We start from the raw sequence: 24374 nt of genomic DNA, 5'->3' as shown, positions 1-24374 counted from the left end.
AATATCTGGGGGGCAGGTTGTTTAAAAATTAATTATAGTCACAAAACTACAATAACTGGTTGTTGCTACTGTGTGTTGATATAGTCATTACATCAGCAAATCCTTACATAAATATCAGTCTAAATATGATGATATAATAATACGATAAGACATAATAATACGTTAACTGTGGTGAGTCACTACTTATATGAATCAAATGAAGCACTGTGAAAGTGTCGTGCTGGCAGACAGTCGACGATGTTTTGGAAGACTCCCTTCTCCCCTGCCCACCCATCAGCTGGCCGGCCTGGCCATGCACACATTCAGTTTGGCACAACTGTTCTTGCTTCAGTTTTAAAATTAGGGCTAGCTCTATTATTCATTTCTCATTAAATTATTTATGTTATTCTATTTAACACTTTTTAATTTATTAAATTGTTAATTTATTACTTAGTTAAATAAAAGATAATTCACAGTTGTTTTGAGACATTTATATATATGTATTACTGATTTGCAAGAGCCAAGAGTGATAAATAAGAAGATAGTTCTATCAAAAGGAATCTTGAAACGATGTAATTTTGACAGCAATTTTACAAAGTATGTAAAATATATCATGGATTTCATGCCCAATAAAACACTGGTGGAACATTTTGCTGCTGGCAGTTATTTACAAAAATTTCTTAATTTTAATCACACACCTTACAAATATGAATTTAGCAACTAAAAATGTACTTTATAAATCTCTTAATGTTAAATACTATGCATGTTTACATTACACTGTCTTAAACCTTGGTAAATGAGGAAAATTTTCATATGTTACACAATAAAAGATAAACCCTGTTTCTCAAAAACATCCAACATTTGGTTACATGCAGCTTAATAAAAACTATTCACTATCTTACTAATCTACTGCAACAAATATTTTTAACATATTAAATTTTATTAATAAGTTTTACTTCTTACACAAGTTCCATAAAACATTACTAAATCACCTATTAACCTAATTCATTTCTTTACTTTAAATAAGAATTACAATTTAAAAATTATTGCAAGTATAATCTGCGTAAAAAAGTTATTCACTTGTAAAAGTAGTCAAATGTGCTGTTAGAATGTTGCTGCACTCAAGGTACTGGTTGTGATGACATCACTGATAACACAATTATTCCATTTTGTATTTCTTATTTTGTTAAACATTGATCATACAATTAATCAACCTAACTTCAAAAATAAATAAATCCAAAAATATTTTTTATTATATTTTCACATCTATTTACTGGATTGTTCTCCTTACCAATAAAAGTTGTCACACTGTCAAAAATTAATTTGTAATGAACTGTAATATAAAACAGAATCCAATAACGTATGTTCACTATTGAAAAATACGTATAAAACATTGATGAGCAAAATATAAATCACAGTTTATTAAATAAGTAAATAAAGTTTTCTTTTGTAATTCTGGGCAATTACTTGATCAACTTAAATTTTTTTCATACATTAATATAGGATATGTTTACGATCAGCATAATACAAGATTTAAATGTTTGAAAAGAAGTTAGGACCACAGGTGACCCATACACAGCCCAAGTTTATGCCAAATTATCAATACTCTAGTCAATTGGCAATCAGTTTTGCGAGTTATGGCATTGTACCTTAACAGTTTACCACTTTTACCAGAATCAGCTTTTTTTATATAAAAAATCATTGTTGTACTAATTGTTCTAAAAAGCTTATTTTCAACATTTGACAAACAAAAGATTACAGTTTTTTAAAAGTATTCTGTACGTATGAAAAAAACCCGGGTACTTTACATTTTATACGCATAATTAAAAAAACTAGATAGCATAATTTGATAATAATTCTGCTGATTTAGAATGCATTTATCTCTTTTTGGAACTAGTAACTATTAAAAATCACACCAAAAAAGCCACAAGAAAATTAATTAAACAACAAAAATTAACAAAGGATCAATAAGCACAAATAAAATGTAAAAATTAAAGATTTATTTTTAATAATTATTAGTAGATTAACTACATTAGTTCTTTTCTTTCAACAAGTTTTAATTAGTTTAAATTTCTATCTCATTACATCATATTCAGTTTCCATTTTTACTCTTACACTTACAACTTACTTTATTACTATAAGTAATAAACAGCTTGTAAAGCATTAAAACTGACACAAGACAAACTTTCTCACTTGTCAGATATCACTATAATTTTCAATATTTTAATAGAACAGATGAAAGTAGCAACAACAGACACAAAGCACACTTAAAAAATAACAAGAAGAACAAAAACGGAATATAGTAGAGCACATGGATAAGCTATCAACGGTCTCTGATCTCTATCAGCAGACATAATTACAAATATCCGCGATGCTGCAAGACTGGACCAAATTACAGCAACAGAAGCTAAAATAAAACCAATACTAGACTGCAACGTTATAACAACACCGGCACCAGAAAGCATCACAATCGGTAAAAGAGCATATCCCAATACTGATGCGACAGACATAAAAGTGATTTCGGAAGTCGAAGTCATTAACTTCAACAAAACATACATCATTGTACAACTTATCACGGCCAACCCATAAACGTAACCGAAGTATGCTTTTCCTCCTGATATTAATAAGAATATGGTCAAAGCGATACAGAAGGCCAGAGGGCCGGCTAAATCGTATTCTCCAATTGTAACTGTAGACGTGAAAGGATCCAAAACTGAAACAACTTTCCTTACTATCTGTTCTACGTCAATCCCCAACTCTTCTAGGAGTGGCGGTTCATCATCGAATTCATTACTATCAACATAGTTTGCTGATGGAACCTTACTTCCGCTATTATAATAATCATAGCCGACAGAAAATGAAGAACTGTAAGGATTTACGTTGTAATCCGAGGTACCCGTAGTTTGATAAACTGTATCGTGAAAGTTCAAGTGTTCAGCATTTTTAACAAATTCATCATTATTATAAGCAAAATTTGTTTGCGGATTACTCTGGTCAAAATTACTATTATTGGAATACCAGTAACCCGACATGACTACTTAAGTTCCTTCAATAACAAAACACATGACACATTAACACTACCGCTTTCTTGCAATATAACCAAACGAAAAACTGACGACACTCCCAGTTTCTTATCGCTGATTAATTACATTGCTCCAATGTATATAGCAATATTTATGAAAGAAAACAGTCTCTCCGTAAAGTCAATAAAAATCAATAAAATAAGCGATGATAAAAACGCAGTTTAGTTAAAAATATACGAAAAAAAAATCATTGCTTAAATATTAACAATGACTAGGCGGAGCCATTGTAATGAACAGATCCTAGATATGTACATGCAGAGTTGCCAACTTTTTGTATCACATAATCGACTAACAGAACATAATCGAATATAAATAATAAATATATATCAATCTAAAAAATAAAAATAACGACGAACGAAAAAAATATGCTTTCACCAAAGCTGTCTGATGCAAAAACTAGATTGATATTAAAGTATTATAAAAAAAATTACTCGCTTTAAACCGAGTAATACGAGAATTCAATACCCTTTTCATTGTATGAAAAATCTCTTTATGTGAATTAAATTTTAAATCGCCATAAGCACTGGTATGAATTAAATGGAAACATTTTAAAATTAAAAAATAGCCAAACAGCTGTAAAGAAATAAATAACAAAACTCAACTGTACTTTATTACTAGGAAATGTGGCACCTTTACACGATTCTTTTACCCAATTAAATATACTTCCTTATTATTATTGAAAGACGAATTCCTTTATAAAAAAATAATTTTAAAAATCATGATTTGTATAAAAATTTTTAGATTTTATTAATAATATGGTTAAAATATTTCTATATTTAATTAACAACCTTGCATGTTTATCCCAATATTGTTCTTATTAAAAATTAGTTTACTGTCTTATAATAATGATAAAAATCGATCCAAACAGATATTACAAAAAGGTCAATTTTTACATCACAGAAATAAAAAGCATGAATATTATTTTTAATCTTTTTATTAAACTTCAATTTTTAAGTAAAAAATTTTGATTTTTCTCACACACAAGAAAACTGCTAACATAAAGTTAAAAAATATCTTTAAAAAACTGCATTTTCATAATGCATTAGTTCTATAATGGGAATATGTTCTGAATTTTTTTTTGCATATTACAGGCCTTATCTATTTTATATTCTATATAATCTAAAAACAATTCAGAGTATATTCACAGTTTAAAAGCTGTGAAAATTTGGATCCACTGCAAGCTGCTCTAGAGTCTAATCAGCAAGCTATCTATACAAAGAATGGTCCCATGGATTTAATTCTTTAGTCAGATAAATCTTATATGGATGTAGACCAAGAGCTTGATGCAAATTTGCCTTGTTATTGAAGAACGGCCTAATCTTGTGAACAATGTGAAATCGATAAATTTTGATTTTCAAGGTCACTTGCACTTACAGCAGCAATATTATCTCGACTCATAGTTTAAAAGTTGAGTTTATTTCCATAGTTATTGTCAAACAGAGAGAATATAATTTCAAAACAAAAATGGGACTGCAGTATCTAAATCAAGTTATAAGATGACTGCAAAGCAATAATTTTTACATTCTTTGTGAAAGTGTTACATATACAAAATGAAATCATGATCTTTCTCATGATGTAACTTGTAGCTATTATTTTTCCACACTTTGGCTCTCTTTTATTTCTACCTTCCTCAAATAATTCATTAAAAATAAACAATTTTATTAATAGTATTAATAAATTGACCCCTCGTGTGTGTGTGTGTGTGGGGGGGGGGGGGGTGTGTATATATAGGACTGTATATAAAGTAATGAAACTGGTTCAGAAAAACTTCTTATTTATAAGCCAAATACATGGACTCTTATCACCCCTTCAAAATATTTCCCTTGGGAAGCCACGCAACACTTCAAATGATTTTCTCACGCTTCATGGCAGTTTTGGAACTCGGAAACCGGACTATCCTTCAGATGGTTGGTTACATTAATTTTTATGTTTTCTATAGTTCCAAAATGGTATCCTTCGAGATGTGTTTTTAAAGTTGGGAACAGGATAAAGTCGCAGGGACTCAAGTCAGGTGAGTCCCTGTCAGGTGAGATTGAGGAACTACAGGAATAATTTACTTTGCCAAAAATTCATTAATTGAGAGTGCAGTGTGAAAAGGTGCATTGTCATGATGCAACATCCAGTTGTCTAATCATCACATGGGCAACTCTTTTCCGCAGTATTTCAAGAATTTTTCAATAAACATATTGATTTTTTGTCCTGTAGGCAAAAACTCCTTATGGACAATTCCATTACTATCAAAGAAACAAATTAGCATGGTTTTGATTTTCTCATTTTTGCTCTTTTGGGACGTGTTGAGTTTGAAGTGTCCCACTCCTTGCTCTGGCTTTTTGATTCTGGGAGTACTCAAAGCTTCAAGATTCATTACCAGTAATAACATTTTTTAGAAAATCAGGATCAGTTTCAATCTCCCTAGAAGATCGCGGCACACTTCCACCCTGTTGTTTTTCTGTTCAACAGTGAGGTTTTTTGGGACCAATTTTGCACAAACTTTTTTTATGTCCAATTCGTTTGTCAAAATTTTACGGACTGTGGTACAGTTCAAATTCAATTGTTCTGCAACCACTTTGACAATTAATCGCCGGTCGTACCGTATCAAGTCTCTGATTCGTTAAACATTGTTGTCACTTTTTGACATTAATAGTCTTCCAGAAAGTGGATTGTTTGTAACTGATTCCTGACCATCTGAAAATGCTTTAAACTACCTAACAACTTGGGCTCGTGACTGAGGGTCATCTCCATACACCCTTTTCTATTTTGAAAATGTTTTAATAGTATTCTCACAGAGTTTAACACAAAATTTGATTGCACAACGTTGCTCATAATTAATTCACTCAGTTTTGTAATGCACAACAAGAACTTGTTTCACGAAAAGTTTGTTTACGTCTCACATGGTAACAATGGACTACATATATTAATACCTAATATAAATCAGCTGTTCACATAACCATATGTTTACTAGTAACTTTACAGTGTTGCCACTTTGGCTGCCAAAAAAAGTAGTCTCATTACTTTATTTACAGACATATATATTCACATAGAAGTGGTCATTTGATGGTTGAAGGCAAACTTTAATGAATTGTAAACTGTGAGTGTCCAACACTGTGTGAACTGGGTTTGAACTGAATGATTATGAATATCTAAAAACTAATTTCTAGATTTTTTTGAAATTCTAAGTTTCAAGGGTTAAAATTAATTTTTGAATTTTTTCGACACCTTGTTATTTTTTTAAATTTCTTGGTAATAAATGAAGATTAACCTGATTTTTGGTGAGTGCAATCTTCATATCAATAAACCATATTCTAGATTTTTTAAATTCAACCTTGGAAGGTAAAAAAAGTTTTGAGCGACTATACATTTTTCTAATCCCGACTATAGTAAACAAGATATTCATTAGATTTGGAATTGCAAATACTCTTCAGATAAATATTTAAAAACCATTTTTGGGTTTCTTTTAATTCTGAATTTTATAAGTAGTGTGAAAGTATGCACCACTGTGGCTCAACCAACACACCCACTGCCACTGTTACTGCAATGTGTAACTGATTGCATTTGCCTCTGATTACTTGACTAAAAAACATAAAATAAAAAGATTGACCACTATGGGAAATGCAAGTAACAATATAGTGCAGGCGAAGCTGTGATGGGAAGAGAGTTTTACACATATACGAGGTGTGTGAGAAAAGTATGAGATTGGTAATACTGTGAGCGATCTGGCAATGCTGTGTCTACCGGTCTGTGCTAGATCAGTTTTTTCATCCCTTCCACATGCTCAGTACGAGTTTCAACTTCATTCAGCCAACACATTATTTTTGACAGCGCCATAAGTGAAATTGTGTTTTACGAAAATGGAGCATCGGAATTTAGAACAACGTTCTACAATCAAGTGTTTGTGTTAAACTTGGGGAATCCGCGAGTGTGACCTTTGAAAAGGTGAAACAGGCCTATGGGGAACATTGGTTATCAAGAGTACAATTTTTGTGCTGGCACAAATCATTTTTAGAAGGCCAAGAACACGTTGAAGATCAACCCCGCTCAGAGAGACCTTTAACTTCAAAATCTAACGAAAATGAGCATGTGAGGTTTCTTGTGAGATCAGACCGTTGTTTAACAATAAGGATGATGAGTGAACAGTTAAGTTTAAACACATTCACGTACATCAAATTTTGACAGATGATTGGGACATGCGAAAGGTTTGTGCAAAATTGGTGTCGAAAAACCTCACAACGGAACAGGACAATCGAAGAAACGTGTGCGTTGATCTTCTTGAGAGGATTGACAATGACCATGAATTCTTCAATCGTGTGATCACAGGTGATGAATCCTGGATATTTGAGTACGATCCTGAAACAAAGGGGCAAAGTGAAGAGTGGCATACTCCATCATCTCCTCGACCAAAAAAATGTCAAATGCTGATTTGCTTTTTTGACAGTAGGGGTATCGTACATAAAGAATTTGTTTCTTCAGGACAAACTGTCAACCAAGTGTTTTGCAAAGGAGTCCTTGAAAGGCTCAGGAAAATAGTGATTCACATGAGACCAGACAAGTGGATGCTTCATCATAACAATACCCCGTGTCACATGGCCATTTCCATCAGGGAATTTTTGACCTCAAAATGCATTCCTACAGTTCCTCAATCCTCTATTCACCTGATTTGAGTCCTTGTGATTTTTTCCTTTTCCCAAAATTGAAACATTTCTTTAAAGAACATCACTTTGGAACCCTGGAGAACATTCAAAAGACTGTGACCGACCAGTTAAAAGCCCTACCAGTGAAGCCTTCCAGTGCTGCTACCAGCAGTGGGAACAACGACTCCGCCGATGTATAGCTGCCCAAGGGAACTACTTTGAAGGAGATAATATTGTTGTTTGAAAAAAATAAAAACTTTGGTAAGTAAAAAGTCAGTCTCATTACTTTCACATACCTCATGTATATATATATATATATATATATATATATATATAAAAGGAGTCTAAAAATCAGCACAAAAAACTAACAGATTGCGGTGGCGACATTGATTATTTTTGTTTAATTTTTCAAATGTCATTTGTTTTCTGCAGTTAACAAATCATCATGGAACATTACACACCTCAACAAAATAACAAATCAAAAAAATTTGCAATTGAAATACAGAATTGGCTACAGCTAAGTATTTCACTTCGTGATATTTATGGTGTACATAATAAGCCAAACAAAAGCACATGTCATTGTTTGATTAAAAACACAAAGAGAATTTTCTCAATTTTATTTTGAAACACCAATTCACAAAAGAAATGCAAGGAATCAAGAGAATATTGTTGCTATAAGTGCAATGTTCGTGAAAATCGACATTTATTGGTTTAACATCGTTCACAAGAATTGAGCCTTTCTTCCAACAACATGACAAATTTTGCATCAAGATCTTGGTCTATAGCCATAAAAGATTCAACTAACTCAAGAATTAAAGCCAAGGGACTATTCTTTGCATAGATGCTTGTTGAGTGGACTCTAGAACAGCTTGAAGTAGATCCAAAGTTTCACAAAAAAAATCCTCTTTTCATATAAGGTTCATTTTTGGCTTGTTAACTTTGTAAACAAGCAAAATTGCCATATTTGGTATGATCCCAATCCACAAATGATCCAAGATCGACCATTACATCTGAATAAAATCACTGTTTGTTGTAGATTATAAACCACCAAAATATCTCACAAAAATTATTACTGTTTTGGTGGTTTATATTTCATTTAATAATAAATTTTATTTGCAAAGTGGTCAATAAACATGTTAATGAATAATTTGAATTTTGAAAAAAAAGATATATATAATCCAAGATTATTTATTGACAGATTGGCCGAGTCTGCCATCAACTTGTATAATCTTTAATATTTTACAATACATTTAAGCAAATAATTGAGTATAAATATCTGTACAATACAATAAATATTCCTTTTTATACAACTGAAAAACTAAAATAAAACAAAGTTTTTAACAAGATAAATTTAATAAGCAATTATTTAAACTTACTAAATAAAAAATATTAAAACTTTTGTAGAACTGCTTTATCAAAACTATAGTGTTATGAAATTGCACAACAAAATGTGCATAAAAACAATATTTTTCCACATTTTTTCCCTTAAATGCAAATAAAATGTTTCTATTTAAACAATTTTTGGTTCATTGTTTAGGTAAATTATATTCAACTAAAATTCAGTAATTGTTTATTAAAAACTACAATCAAATATTTGACCATCCGATAACAAATTGATCAGCTTTCTTAAAATTGATTTGATATATATATAAACTTTTGATTGGAATTGATATGAATGCTGAAATTCAATGTCAAAAACAATCAAAGGTGTATGCAATACAAGGCTTTCGTGCTAATGTAACAATTAAAGAATTACAGAAAAAGTAAAATCATGCTACAATAAATATATCAGTAAAATAAACAAATCACAATAATATGCATACCATTGTCCCATGCAGCTTCTTTCGTCTTTAGAAGAGCTGCTAAACCTATGTTGTCTTTTGGCATAACACGATTAAGCATATCATCTGAACCCTCCGAGTTGGCCATCGCTAGCTGATTGAACTCTACCAGGTGCTCTTTTATCAGAGTGAATCTGGAAAACAAAATGATGTTAGCAATTTTTTTTTCCCGAGCGCATAATGAGGTGTTGTTATTAGCACTCGGACACAAAATTACCATAGTAATTGATTAACAATTAAAATTTACCTTAAAAATTAAAATGATGTAAAATGCTTATGTGGAATGCTAAGTTCAAAAAGAAAACCAAAATAAAAATAATATTAAAAGACTAACATAAAACAATAAAATTACCAAATGTAAAAAGGCAAAAACATGAGTTTTAATCATATATTTGAATCCAGATGCATAGTCTTAAGAAACTGTAACACATTAGACAACCAATACATTGTTGCCTAAGACATTTCATATCTTAGGACCTAGTTTAGACTTCCGACACAATACTACATAATGTGTGGTCACAGTTTACAAGGATGTGTTGCACTGCTAGTTGGCAGTCACAGAGAACACAAACAGGTACATCAGACTGAGTCACCAACCATCCATGAGTAAGCCTAGTGTGCCCTATTTGCAAATGGCAAATAATAACTTCCTCATAACAGTTATTCTACATGAAGAGCCTCACTGTAATACAGTGCATTTAACGGGATGAAGTTTATGTTGATTGTAGGTAGCATTCCATTCACTCTGCCACTCATCATGAACCACCCTCTTCATAAAAACAAATAAGATCATTCAAAACGGCAACATTTTGTAAGTAATTCGGATTTGTGTTCTTTTTATTATACTGACAAAGATCAAAGCAGTAATTAAGACGAGAAGGCCTCCAAGGTGGGGGGGGGGGGGAATAACATGGTGCAACAGTAAGGACTGACGGTAATTGCATATTTAGAGCTGAGAAAAGGCGGTGAGCTCCGATGCCTAAAAAGAAAGAACAAAAGTACAACAAACATTTTGTAAATAAAGATTTTTGATAAAACTAGCATATTTATATGGCATTTTTGAAAAGATGAATGTTTGGAATCTCTCCCTGCAGGGATGCAGCAACGTGCACCTTAGAGAAAATGTTAGCTTTTATAAAAAAAACTACAGCTATAGAAAAAAAAAACTGAAGGTGGAAGTAAGATATTTTCTGCCTGTTGCAACAGGTTTTGACCTCCAGAGTTGAGTTCCCTCAAAGTATGAAATTTATTTTTGAAAAACACTTTCAAAAAGAAAAAAAAATTAAATAAATAAAATAAAAATATAAATAAATATTAAATATTTTGAAAAGATATCAAAAAATTTGCATGGATTCAAGATCCATTTAATGCCACTGCTCCATCTGAATTTAATGCTTTAGAAAAAGAGAATCTGATTGAGCTGTCTTACAAAATAATACGTTGAAAAAAAAATTTAACAGCGTGGAATCAACTGAATTTTGGATGTCAGTAAAATATGAACATCCTCCTAGAGTAATAAATCTCAGAGAATTTTAATTCCATTTGAGTCTTCTTATTTGTGCGAAGCTGAGTTTTCAACAGTTGCTTTGGTAAAATCTATGTAACATGAGAAATCGATGTGGAGAAGGAAATGGGTCTGGCTGTGATCAGTTTAATTGCAAGATTTGTGAAAATGTGCAGCAATCAACATTTTCATCCATCACACTAATATTATAATTAGTTGAATGGTCAATTACATTTTTTTGTGATCTAAAATATGTTTTACTTATTTTTAACAAACCCTGCAAAAACCTATTGGCTATTTTGCAAACTATACATGTTAGAATTTGACACGGGTTACTTGGAAAAATTTGAATTCAGCAAGGCCACAAAGAATCGAAAAAGCTTGGGAACCTCTGGTTGGACAATGATGTCATAATAAAGCACATACTCTGTGTTTCACCATGTCCTAAGTAAACACAGACTATTAAAAATCCTCTCTAAGAAGCACAAAAACAAGTAACTAGAGTCCTTTGATTTTTTCATAAGATACAATAACAAAATTGATGATTCTTTAAGACTTTCACTTGATCTTTCATTTGAGGCTGTTCCTTGCTGGTTAGTACTATATAAAACTGATGGCGATATCATAGAGCACTGCAACACTGGCTGTCTTCACAGATGACATCATTTTAAAAAGAGAAATTGGTTTCATGCCACAAAAAACATCATAATATTGATGGAGCTACACAGAAAAGTTGTGTAAGACATAGCCATTCTTTAAAAATAAAACTGTATAAAAATAAATTGTCATCTCTTAATAGCTAGGTATTTACTTAACAAACATACCTTGTAGATATTTATTAAGACATAATCTATTAATATTCAAAATGGACTAAATAATTCAATTTTATTACAAGACACATTAAGATTTCTAGATGACTTATAGTGAAAAATGTACTTCAAAATGAATTTCGAAGGATTTAGAACTAAACACACAATGTCTCTAAGCAAAAAAGATTAAAAATGAATTTTTACTCCATGAAATTTTAATTAACTCACATGGAATTCTAAAAGTTTTTCTCTTTATTAAATTTATTAATATGTAAGATTAGTAAATATTATAGATACAATCAGGAAGGAAATAATTAATAAATATAATTAAAGGAAGAATATTTTTTGAGTTAACAGAATGTTATGTTATGTTAACAGAAGATGCAAAAATACTGCGAAGAAAAGTGACTTGTCACATTTCACTAACCATATATTGGTAGTTACATAATAATCAAACAACACATAAATGATGTTGCAACAAAGTAACCACCAAATACAGTAATAAGTTACTGTTAATGCAATCACATTACCAGGAACAATTCATTTTTTTTAAAAAGGATGAAATCTAACAATATCAGAAAAGTATAAATTTATTAATTAGAGATTTTTTTTTAATACCACTATATAGCCTAATTTAATTATTTATTTTCAGATATGCCAAAAATTTTGCTATAGAACAAAACTTAGCCATTACAACACAAGAAATGAATACAGAAAAATTCTATCTATGGTGATAAAAAACACTCTTGAAAAACACAAACTGAGAGAAAGAGAGAGAGAGAATAAGGAGGATCAGGTGTGGACATATTAAATAAGGAATTGAGGAGAACAGGAAGAGAAAGAGGATGGGAAGAAGACTGAATTAGAAAAAGTAAAGAATGAGAACTTATAAAAAATTGCGGATGAAATAAAAAAGAATGTTAAAAAGATGTTAAGAGAAGAATCGTAGAAAAAAGTAAAATTTATCACTAATTCATTGCAACCATAGACATTGGATACACTTTAAAATGTGGAAAGAAGGAAAGGGTGCTAATGACAAACCGGTCAAATAATTGATAAGAAACAATTTTAAACCTGGAAATAAATCAATGTAGAAACAGTAATAAAGTATAAAATAAAAGATTTACTCACTTAGCAGTTCTATAAAATATAGCACAACCATCAACATATTTCCTTTCATTCTCAGCCATGGTTTTTGCACGAGATTTAGGTGAAAATATCCCATCATAACCATCCCGCTTCAGCTCAGGTAGAAAGAATTTATAAAACTGATCTGTCTCAACTTCCTGAAATTAAAAAAAATGTCAGCTCATCAATGAAGATTACAAAAATGAAAAATACATTATCTGCAGAAAATTAACTAAAATATAACTAAGCAAAATCTAAATTTTTTCTATATAAAATCTACCATTAATGATATATTATTAAATACCAGTGAACTACCACAAAGGTTATATATTCTAATTTCTAAGCACATCATTACTAAGAAAAAAATAGTTTTAGTAAAACATTACAAATTTTAATATTCTTCTACAAATAAAACCTCTTCATGTGTATACTTTTTAAATTAACTCATATTAGGTTCTACAAAATTCTGTGCAACAGCCTTTTAATCAATCATCTCGCTCACATCCATATGCAATAATTGTTCAAGAAAAAAACTTTTTACAGCTTTTAATACCTGGATTCAAAAGCAAACCATGAATAAGATGAACTGAACAGAACATAGATAAAACCACCTGCATGTCCAGTAGTGCCAGTTAGAACAAAATATTGATTACACATTGTTCATCTTTAATTGTCCATGCTTAATTATACAACCAACAGTTAAAATTTCTACAATGGCAACCAATTTTTAAGTTTTTTTTGGAGGGATATTAAAAATAGTAGTAGAAGATCTGAATTACAAAATGACTTAAGTAACTTTTTTAACATACTACCACTTAAGTTACAACTACATTCATTTTCAATTAAAGCATATGTTGTTATTGGATATAATTGTAAAATGAATACATTGCTAAATATGATAAAACTACATAACTTTTCTTTTTTTTTTAAAAAAAAGGAGTCAGTATGCATTTATTTTATTGCATACATACATTTTAAGGCTATGTTGAAGAAAGCATGACTGCATATTAGTAATTTAATAACTCACATTGTAATTTGAATGAACATCTTATTTATCAGCACATTAATCAAGTTAATTCACATGTTATAACCAAATCTGAATCATCAGAAGAGTTTCAAGTAATAATATAGCCACCAGTATTAAAAATATTTATACTGCACTTAAAACGTTTCATACAAACTAATAATTTAAAAAAATAATAAGAACATAACATAACCAGATTAAAAAACCTATTAAAAACCAAAATGTCATCACAACTAATATATCTATAACATGTATTTACAACTCTTACATCTGTCCACATTCACTACAGTTGGGCCAAAAGTATCTTTCAAATTTATTTATTTATTTTTTTAATAAAACAAACTCATGAGTTTAATAAAACTCAAAAGTAATTTTTTTATCTTTATATCAAATTTCAGTTAAAAAATGATTTTCTGAATTAGGTTTTGAAGATATCTTTTAAATGCTGACCTCTGAAGTGTTTACAAATCTAGGCGGCTCTTTTTAACACATTTTGCTGAGTTAAAACCAATGTTTCTTCCAGTATTGTTTCGGCTTGAATGTTGTTTTTTAGCTCTTCAAAATTTTGTGCCTTATTTACATAAATCTTTTCTTTCAAACAGCCCCAAAGAAAAAAAAAAATCAGGAACTGTCAAATCTGGTGACCTTGGAGGCCAGCGAAAGTCTAGATTTCTCAAAATTATTCAATTTCACAATTTTAACCTAAGGAACTCCATTATGCCTCTGCTAGTGTGAACCATGAGTCCCAACTTGCAAGAACCAGGCCTCTTTGAAGTGAAAGTTGATCTCCAAGATCTTAAATGAAAAAATTTCTCAAGCATTTGCTGAAATCTATTGCTATATTCACTATCACTGAAACACCATTTTCTTCAACAAAAAATACGTCAGATGATTCTTTGTTGAGAAAGAGCAAAATGTTCAAACACATGCCTTAATGCACCTTTCAGTATTCGTAGCATATGCTGCTGGTTCAATAACACTTTGAAATAAATACCCTTTACTGTGATTAATTATATATTCTTATTGTAGTAGAATTAGATAATTTTATTTATTTTATAATATTAAAAAATTTCATTATTAGTATTATTATTATAATTATTACGTATTCACAGTTTAAATTACATTTTATAATATTGAAGTCCTATTATATACATTTACTTTAACATTTTTATAAGAAGTGAATTATTTTAAGAACTTATTAGTTTTACATCTTATATGCCATTCCAGGCATAATGTGTAATCATTTGAGTTCATTATATGGACTAATTAGATTGTAAGGAAACATTTTTAAATCCTCGTGCAATATTCTATCCAATCAATGGTGTTCAATTAATGCCTGGGTGGAATGTTGATTGTTGACATCAATCAACATTCCAATCAATATTCCAACATTATCAATGTGTTGTTCATAATGTTGACATTGTGGCATCCTCCAATATACTGTTCTTACAGACTAAATATTTTCATTACTTCTGGAAGATCTTGGTCTTCCTGACCTTCTGGAATTTCCCAGTGATCTATTCTGTTCAAATTTCAAAACCACTGCAATGGCTATGCCAGAATTCTAGCTTTGTAAAACATTCAAAATTTTAATTGTTTCAGAAACACTCCACTGACTTTCCAAGCAAAATGTGATGATTTTCATTCTTTCTTGGAGAGTATTTTTACAAAATGAATTTTGTTATTTAAGTTTAATCTAAAAGAAAAAAAAAAAATATTTATAATAAAAAAACTGTAAAGCTTTTTCTTCGGAAGTGTTCTATCTTTAGTCCACCCGGTACTTCAACACAAAAATAAAATAAAAAAATTCTGCAATTGATCAAGGAGCAATTATACCATTCACCCAAGCCATACTACAACAAAAGTTAACAAACAAATTTGGATTGGAATATTAAGTAGAAGAGGAGTTATAAGATTCCAAGTCAAATTAACTTTCCAGTGAAGAGATTACTGAATTAAAGAGGAAAAAAGGGAAAAAAGAACAGAAGAAGATTTACTGTAAAAGGGTGAATGTTTTTCTCAGTAACTCTGAAAAAATGAGTTGGAATGCAGAAAAGAGTTCCTTTGTTATCAAATTCAACATTCTATGCACTTCTATTATTAAATTTAGGAAGGTTAAAAACATCATTTTGAAGTTAAAGCTCCTCAATCAATATTAAAGTACATACTTAAAAAAAAAACAAAAAAAACTTGGGAATCCCACTGGTCTAAACTCCCTTCCCTCCGCAGATGATAACCCACAGCAAAGAATGAGTAAAGAATAATTATCAGATACAAAAATGGTAGAATTAAATTTTTATTTAATCTATTTATATCTATATCTGTTGTCACAATTTTAATTTTCATTTTTTTATATTGCATTTCATTGGTTTTTATCTTTATTTTTTCATTTGATTGTCAATTATTATTTTTACTCTATCATAATAAACTAATTATTACAATTAAATGAAAGATAAAAAACTATAAAAAAAATTTCCAAACCACAATATGAATTTTCTTAAAATTTCTATACACCTTATACAGAGTGTCCCATATAAAATGCAACCCATCAATCACTCATCCATGAAATTTCAAAAGTCAAGCTTACTCCCCTACTCGTTACTGAAATGGACTCATCCAACATCTGAACATCGCAGCGACACAGTAGAACACTACCGATAGTAACAACAATGCAATCATAACGTTCAGTGTATTGCTAGAGACAAGATGGTGTTTTCGCTAGATGAACGTGTTTTCATTGTTGAGTCTCGTACTTCAGTACGAAATCAGTGGTTGCAGTGCAAGATTTGTTTCACCATAAGTACCCAGATAAACCAGCTCCTAACAAAACATCAGTATTAAGGTTAGCTGCAAATTTTAGAGAGACTGGTTCTGTTAATAACAAGGAACACAAAAGATCTGCGTCAGTGTTGAATACAGATACAGTCACTGAAATCAAAGATCGATTACTCACCTCGCCAAATAAACGATCAGACGTTTGTCTGCTGAAATTAATCAGTCTAAATCAACTGTTCATCAGGCGACCAAACAATTACAATTACGACCTTATCGCATTCAAATGGTTCATCAACTTCTTGAGCCCGACAAAGAAAAACGGCTATAATATTGTTAATGGTTCCGTCGATTTCTGCGTGAGGGAATTAATGTTATGGATTCGTTATTTTTCACAGATGAAGCACGGTTTCATTTGAATGGCTACGTAAACAGCCAAAACAGTAAAATTTGGAGTGCTGAAAATCCCCACGTTTATCATAAAAAACAATTACACCTGCAGAAGTTGGGCGTGTGGTGCGCGATATCGCAGAAGAAAATAATTGGTCCTATTTTTTTCGAGTACACCATTAACGCAGAACGATATCAGGATATTTTATTTCAGTTCATTGCACTCTTGGAAGAGGAAGACAGACACTGCCGGCTACAACATGACGGTGCGACATCGCACTACGCAGGTTTAACTTCTGATTTCGTTGAGGAATTCTTTGGTAATCGTGTTATTGGTCGAGGCTTGTGGCCACCAAGATCTCCAGATTTGACTGCGGCGATTTTTTTCTATGGGGTTACCTCAAAGAAAAAGCCTACAGCAACAAACCACGAACACTTGAACAATTGAAAGTCAATATTGAACAGGCTGTATTAAATATCCATCCACAAACTTTGAAAAAAGTTGCACGAAACACTGTAAAAAGAATTGAAGCTTGTATTCAAGTAGATGGCGGCCACTTCCAACATTTACTCTAAATCAGAGTTTCCCAAACTTATTTTTCTCATAGACCACTTTCAAAATTTTGCTGGTTCTGGTGGACCCCCTGCAGCTACATTTCTACCATATTTCTAGTCGACGGAAAATGTGAAGATTAAATCTAACTACGAAAATTTGCGTTACGGCTGAGTTCCACGAACTAACAGCTTCCGAAAAAAAAGTGAGAATTGATTGGTTAATTTTTGTTTGACTGTGCTGTGAGTGGATGTCAAAAAAGTAAAGTTGGCCAATAAAAAAAAATGCTTCCATCCAACTTTACATTTTTGACATCTACTCACAGCTCAAGAAAGCAATCAATTTTCACTTATTTTATTTAGAAAACTTCCCATTCAGAGTGGTAAAAAGCAAAAAAAAAAATTGTATATTTTTTTGTGTTGCATTTATTCAAATATGTAATCATTACACTATTAATTATTATTATTATCATATTGCAATGTAATATAATAAAATTGTCGTAATATAATTAAAATGAAACATTAATAACGTAATGTAACTTCTACAATGACAATCACAATATAGTTACAATTTTAATGGGAGGGATGTACTTGATGGATTGACAGCAAATTATCAATATTTGACTTCAGTTTTGTTAGGAATAAGCGCAAATCTTCCCGTTCTGTGATATTCAATCTGCTCCTTTTTTTTGATAAAAGGTTAGAAACGACTCTAAAACTTTTTTCGACAAGATATGACGAGGGAAACGCTATCAAAAGCTTTCTCGTAATTCCCCATAGTCCAGGATATTTTTCTGTTATTTCTGCCTGCAGCCAAAATGTTTGATACCCTCTTTTAAATTTCACCTTCAGCTCCTCATTAGTGCTAAGCTCGAGTAGCTCCTCTTGTAATATCACATTCTCCACTTCCGTTTCATCAAATGGATTTATGACCCATGGTGGTATTTCCATCGTCAGAATATCTTCAAATCTGATTTTGAAGTCATCATGCAGGACAATTAAATGTTGAACGTATGTCTGAATATCCTCATCAAGGCATTCTACCTGTGACAAGTTTGAAAACTGGGAAAATACGCGCCGACTAATATTTTGCTTCATAAATTTCAATTTTCCAAGAAAAGCTGAAATCACACCCTTTGTTTTTATTAAATTGAGACTGTCCCTTTGTAATTGTAAGTTAATGTCATTAAATTTTTTGAACAAATCTGTCAAATACGCGATGTCAGCTTTCAAAGTGATCAGATTTTCTTTTAAATCTGAATCTTTACCTTCCAGAAACTCTAAAACTGATTCAAAAAGTGAGTAAAATCTTGTTAAACATGGACCTTTCGACAACCAGCGTACTTCAGTATGTAAGAACAATCGTTGGAAGTCTTCATCATTTTCATTGCACAATTGGGCAAATAAACGCGTATTCAATGCATTGCTTCTTATCTTCTTAACAGCATTAATTACAAGTTGAAGCGATTGGTGCAATCTATCAAACAGATTTTTCGCTACTAGGTGTTGTCGGTGGATGACACAGTGAATTGCAGTTACTTCTGGTATAATTCTTTTAAGATGGCTTATAAACCCATGATATCGCCCGACCATGGCAGGAGCTCCATCTGTTGCCACCGAAATGACGTTTGTGAATGGAATTGATTTTTCGTTAAAAAAATCACTCAGGTCATTAAATATTGATTCACCTTGGAGTGGCCGTCTCCAAAGTTTTCGCGAATAGTAGCTCTTCATGAATTTCTTGGTCCATAACAAATTGAACATATGCCAATAATAATGCTTCATTACCAGGTAAAGTTGACTCGTCCAGTTGAATAGAAAAATGAGTTGTTTGCAGATAATTACACAAGAAACTTTCAATATCAGAGCTCATTTCATCAATACGTCGTTGTACAGTGTTGTTACTCAAAGGAATTCTTTTGAGTATGTCAAATGGAGATTTGTGCAGAACAGTTTTTAAAACCTCTTCAACAGCAGGTAAAATTAACTGTTCTCCAATTGTGTGCGGTTTTCCAGATTTCGCTATAAGTAATGAAATATTGTACGATGCCCACAAGCCATCATCGTTACTTTCCGACATTGAAGCGAACATACTGTGCACGGCAGGTCTCTTTTCATATTTTTCCTTCAATGTTTGAAAATATTTCAAATCTTTACCTATTTTATCAGGATGACACCTTCTTAGATGATCTTCGAGCTTCGATGGTTTCATAGAGTCATTGCTCAAAATTTTGCTGCACAAAAAGCATATAGGCAATCGCTTGTCTGCCTTTGATGGAAGAAATCCAAATTTTAAATAATCAACACTGTACAGTCGACATTTCTTCTTAGATTCAGCCATGTTTCGTATCAGTTACCTACCGGTAAATAAAAAAAAAAACTTTGTTTTAGTAATCTCAAGGCGGTCTTACTTAACGGATATTACTATTTTAACAGAATAGGATTAATTAATTATTGCAATGAAATAAAGTACCAGCGGCAAACTGATTCTAATTATTAAAAGCAATAAATCAGTAAGATCCATAATAAAGTTTTATGAAAATGGCTGAACCGATTTTAATGTGATGTAAAACATTTTTTCATTAATTATATTTTGATATATTTCTGTAAATTCTATATAAACTACTTTTAAATAACCAATATTTTGATATCACAACTCTGCGATTTTAATCATTTATTTATTACTTTGATGCACGTTACGAGTATGTAAAGACAGGTACAATTTATGAAAATATACAACGTGTTACAGAATAATGGTTACAACCGGGAAATGGTATGTTCAGGATCAGTTTTTAAGTCGATTCTAATAGTTTTTTTTTTATATATCTGAAAAAAAATTTAGACCAAAAATTAATAAATCCTTAAACGGAAGAGATTTCTTTTAGGAATAAGCCTCGCCTTTTATACCTACGTATTTTTTGTAATTTGTGCATTTTTTGTTTACTGACGTGTACAATAAATTGTCAAATAAATAAATAAACAATAAATAAAACAAAAGTAAGTATAACAAAAAAGCAGGTAAGTACTTACTACTTTTTCCGACACTGGCAAACGCTAACATCTACTCACTTTACTTTTCTTTTCTAAATTCCAGAAACAAATGAGTAATGTTCATCCTTGGCAATCGTATTTACATTAGTGAAGAATCAAACAAGTTCATACAAGATTGCTAGCACACACACCACAAGTCGTATTTCGTCCCTTTGCACGTCTGAACAAGCCTTGCGGACGGTGGCGGCAGCGCTTTGCAAGTCTCAACACGTTCGTTGTATTGCATATGGAATATGCAAGTTTTTACAAGTAATAGTCGCTGAGCTTCTCAAAACATTATCTGCCTAGATTGATACGCAAAGTCAAGCCAACATTTTAGTTCTTCACTATCGAAACCAGATGAATTTTCGTGGACCCCCACTTACGAATTGTGAATCCCCATTTTTTGTCACGCCAACGTAGACCCCCGTCGAGTCTCCCGTTGACCTCTGGGGGTCCATCTGGACCACTGTGGAATCAATGCTCTAAATGTAAGGTAATGGATGGTAATAATAAAAATTACATTTACATTTATACATGCCTTTTTATTATTTCAATACCTACCAATATAAGGTTGGGTTGCGTTTTATATGGGACACCCTGTAGAAACACAGACCAGAAGATAATAAATCAGATTTAAGAGAACACATCACAATAAAAAAGGATTTATATTAGAATTTATATATAGCATTTATTATACATCCCCAACTTATGTTCAAATCATCTTAAAACTAGCTGGTCAAAATTTAACATGGTAAGTACATTAAAAAAAAAAAATCTAAAAAAAGCATATTAAAAATAAACTATAAAAATATATATATATAAAGATGCAAATTAACAGATAATTAAATAATAAAAAGAATCTAAAAGACTCCTGGGTATACAACACAACAATCACATGACATTATGATGTGAAATGTTTTGCTAGAGTTGGATAATGTAATCATTCTCAAGAAAATGAAAATACACCAATATATACAAAAATACTGAAGATGAAATTTGTATACTGTTTTGAAATAGTTACAAGCAAATAAATGATGATAATTCGCAGGGAAATTTAAAAATCAACTTTCATTCTCCCATTTTTTTTTTGGGGGACTACATTTTTTTTATTCCTTATATTCTACATAAACACCATTAAAGTACACATAATAATAATTCACTCAAATACTCAATTGCTATTTTGCAACAGAGCAATCATAGCTTTTTTGTCTGCAACCACAAAACATATAAAATAATCTGGCTTATAGTAATTTAATGATCCACCTCCATACGTAGCAAAATAAAGGAGTTCTAAAATCTTAATTCTGTTGAATGAATTGAAAAAAGAAATAATATTTTGATCATTATTTATTTCTAATTAAAAAATAAAATAATTACAAAGTAAACCACCAATCTGCCAAACAAGTGGCATTTCAAATTCTATAATACAAATTAGTCCATATCTAATACATTTACACATCCTACAGGTAAAGCAAGAACAAATTAATTTACTTTCATATAACTTCTTGGGCCAATATTAAATTTTACTTCCTGTAATACACTTAAAGTTTATTTAATTTCAAAGTTCAATGCAGAAAACATAATTTTTAAATATTAATCAAACAATAATTATTTTTGTTTTTTACATCCCACTTTTGGCTTACTAAGTATATAAAGCTATAGAACTACATTAACTTAGCCAGTATGTTTCAAAGCTGTAATATAATTTCAGAGTTTTTTAAATTATAAGATGTAGAAAACTGCTGTTAAATTATTTTTTCATGCTGTAGTATCAGAGAATATCAACACTATACATACAATTTTAAAATATTTTTTAAACACATTAATACAGTCTTCTATCAATCTATACAAAGCATATATTAACATTTACATTTGATATTACAAAGAAACCGAAAGCTTCGCTGCACCTGTAGACTATTACAACATTAACATTTTTTCATCTGGCATTTTATTTCACACACATATGACATTGTTGTTATTTCGGAGTTTACAGAAACATAGCGTGTAAAGTCATTAAGACTGTTCCTTTATCATGTTCATTCTGCAGACCTAAGTAATACTTTATCATGTTTTTATTTGCACCTATTTTGATTAACATTAGCATTTGATGTACTTAGTTACTTATCTATAACGAGCAAACATTACAAATAATGAAAAGTTTCAATTACATTACAACAAGATATACTTCCTAATTAGAGTGTACTGTAACAAAAAAAGTTATGTAAAAAATTAAAAGATGGAAAAAGAAACATAGTATTTAGATTAATTAGACAAAGTTAAAAAAAAAATGTGTGTAGACATTTATTTTCCACATTATCAACATTCATTATCATGTAGGATTTTTTCAAATACAGTTTTGTGTAGTATTTATTTTTTGGTTATTTTGTGAATTAAAAAATCTGAAGTGGACACCACATGACCTCCTTGTACGCCTATTAAATTACATATACACATTTTTTGTTACACCTCATTTAAACTTATTTCAACTGAAAGTGAGATATGATCATCCAATTCTTTAATAAACTGGGGAGTTACATAACTGATGAAATATTAGTTGCTATTAACATCAAATATTTATACAATTATTAATTGAACAATCTTACATGAAATATTAGGATAGAAAAAAGTCCTTTGATTACTCATATTACTAGATCAGTATTATTCGTATCTTCATGAGTTGCTGATTAAAAAAAGTTTCAGATTTCTGATGTGTTGTATAAATAAAAGTTATTCCGTTTAGTGAACTCCTGTATACTGGTTATAAATGTTAATTTCGACCTTACGATGTAAAATATTCAGTTTTTATTATTGGATTATTTGGTGAATTAAAAATGAAAAAGAAACAATCATACAGGAAAAAGAAAGATAACATGAGGAAATGTATCTCAAAAAAATGACAAGAAGATAAATATGAAGAAGAAGAAAATGTTAAGAACATGGGAAGAACAAAAGAATTAAGGGAAGATGATAAATATAAAGAAGAAGAAAACGTTAAGACCAAGGAAAGATAAAAAGATTAAGAGAGGATGAAGAATATAAAGAGTATTTGAAATCTCTGACACAAATTAAAATCAGAAGAATTATGCCAAACCAAACAGCGATTAAATGATTGGTAACAAAAACAAATAAACAAAATGATGATCAACTCTGACTTAAGAAGAATATTGTCCAACAATATCAGAGGAGTAATGAACTAAAAGATAAGAATTTTTTGCAATTTATTAAAGACTGAACATGTATACCTCAGTGTATAAGTTGTTCTTATGAGGGTCTATTTTTCAGTCACTCTGTAGTTACCTTTAATATAGATCAAATTAAACAGAAATTCCGGAATAATTAAATAAAATTAAACAGAAATTAAACTAGAAAATCCAAAAATAATACGATTCTAAATCATAATTTTCAATTAATATCAAATAATCAGATGTTTCACCAATCTATTACATATAATAATGCTTATTAAATTTAAATTACATATACACATTTTTAAAAGTACATAAAATTTTATTTCAGTAATAACTTCTGATTTTTTTATTATAAATTTAATAAATAATATAATATAATATAATATATATATAATATTTAATAATTTAATAAATTTATTTAATTTTTTATTGTAAATTTTTTTTAC

General features: G+C 30.5%; 2 protein-coding genes across 7 annotated transcripts in view; both read right to left on the bottom strand.

Moving 5' to 3' along the window:
- twin (CCR4-NOT transcription complex subunit 6-like twin) overlaps positions 1-24374 on the bottom strand; it is a 654848-nt gene that overhangs the window by 33948 nt on the left and 596526 nt on the right. For all 6 annotated transcript variants that reach the window (XM_075357822.1, XM_075357815.1, XM_075357830.1 and 3 more), the window contains 2 exons: positions 12976-13130; positions 9514-9665 (listed from right to left, as the gene is read on the bottom strand). In XM_075357822.1, coding sequence (XP_075213937.1) covers positions 9514-9665; positions 12976-13130 — 307 coding nt within the window. The remainder of the gene's footprint in view (positions 1-9513; positions 9666-12975; positions 13131-24374) is intronic.
- Positions 1963-3297, bottom strand: LOC142320180 (protein YIPF5 homolog). Its single transcript, XM_075357868.1, has one exon. It carries the CDS (start codon positions 3009-3011, stop codon positions 2247-2249), a length of 765 nt encoding a protein of 254 aa, XP_075213983.1. The 5' UTR covers positions 3012-3297; the 3' UTR covers positions 1963-2246.

Source organism: Lycorma delicatula, chromosome 1, assembly GCF_047948215.1.
Source record: "Lycorma delicatula isolate Av1 chromosome 1, ASM4794821v1, whole genome shotgun sequence".
NCBI lineage: Eukaryota > Metazoa > Arthropoda > Insecta > Hemiptera > Fulgoridae > Lycorma > Lycorma delicatula.
Note: the sequence above shows the minus strand (reverse complement) of the source record. Positions and strands in the feature narration are given on the sequence as shown.

Bases quoted from the DNA above. Each gene is read 5' to 3' on its own strand.
- LOC142320180 (XM_075357868.1), bottom strand. From the start codon at position 3,011: ATGTCGGGTTACTGGTATTCCAATAATAGTAATTTTGACCAGAGTAAT.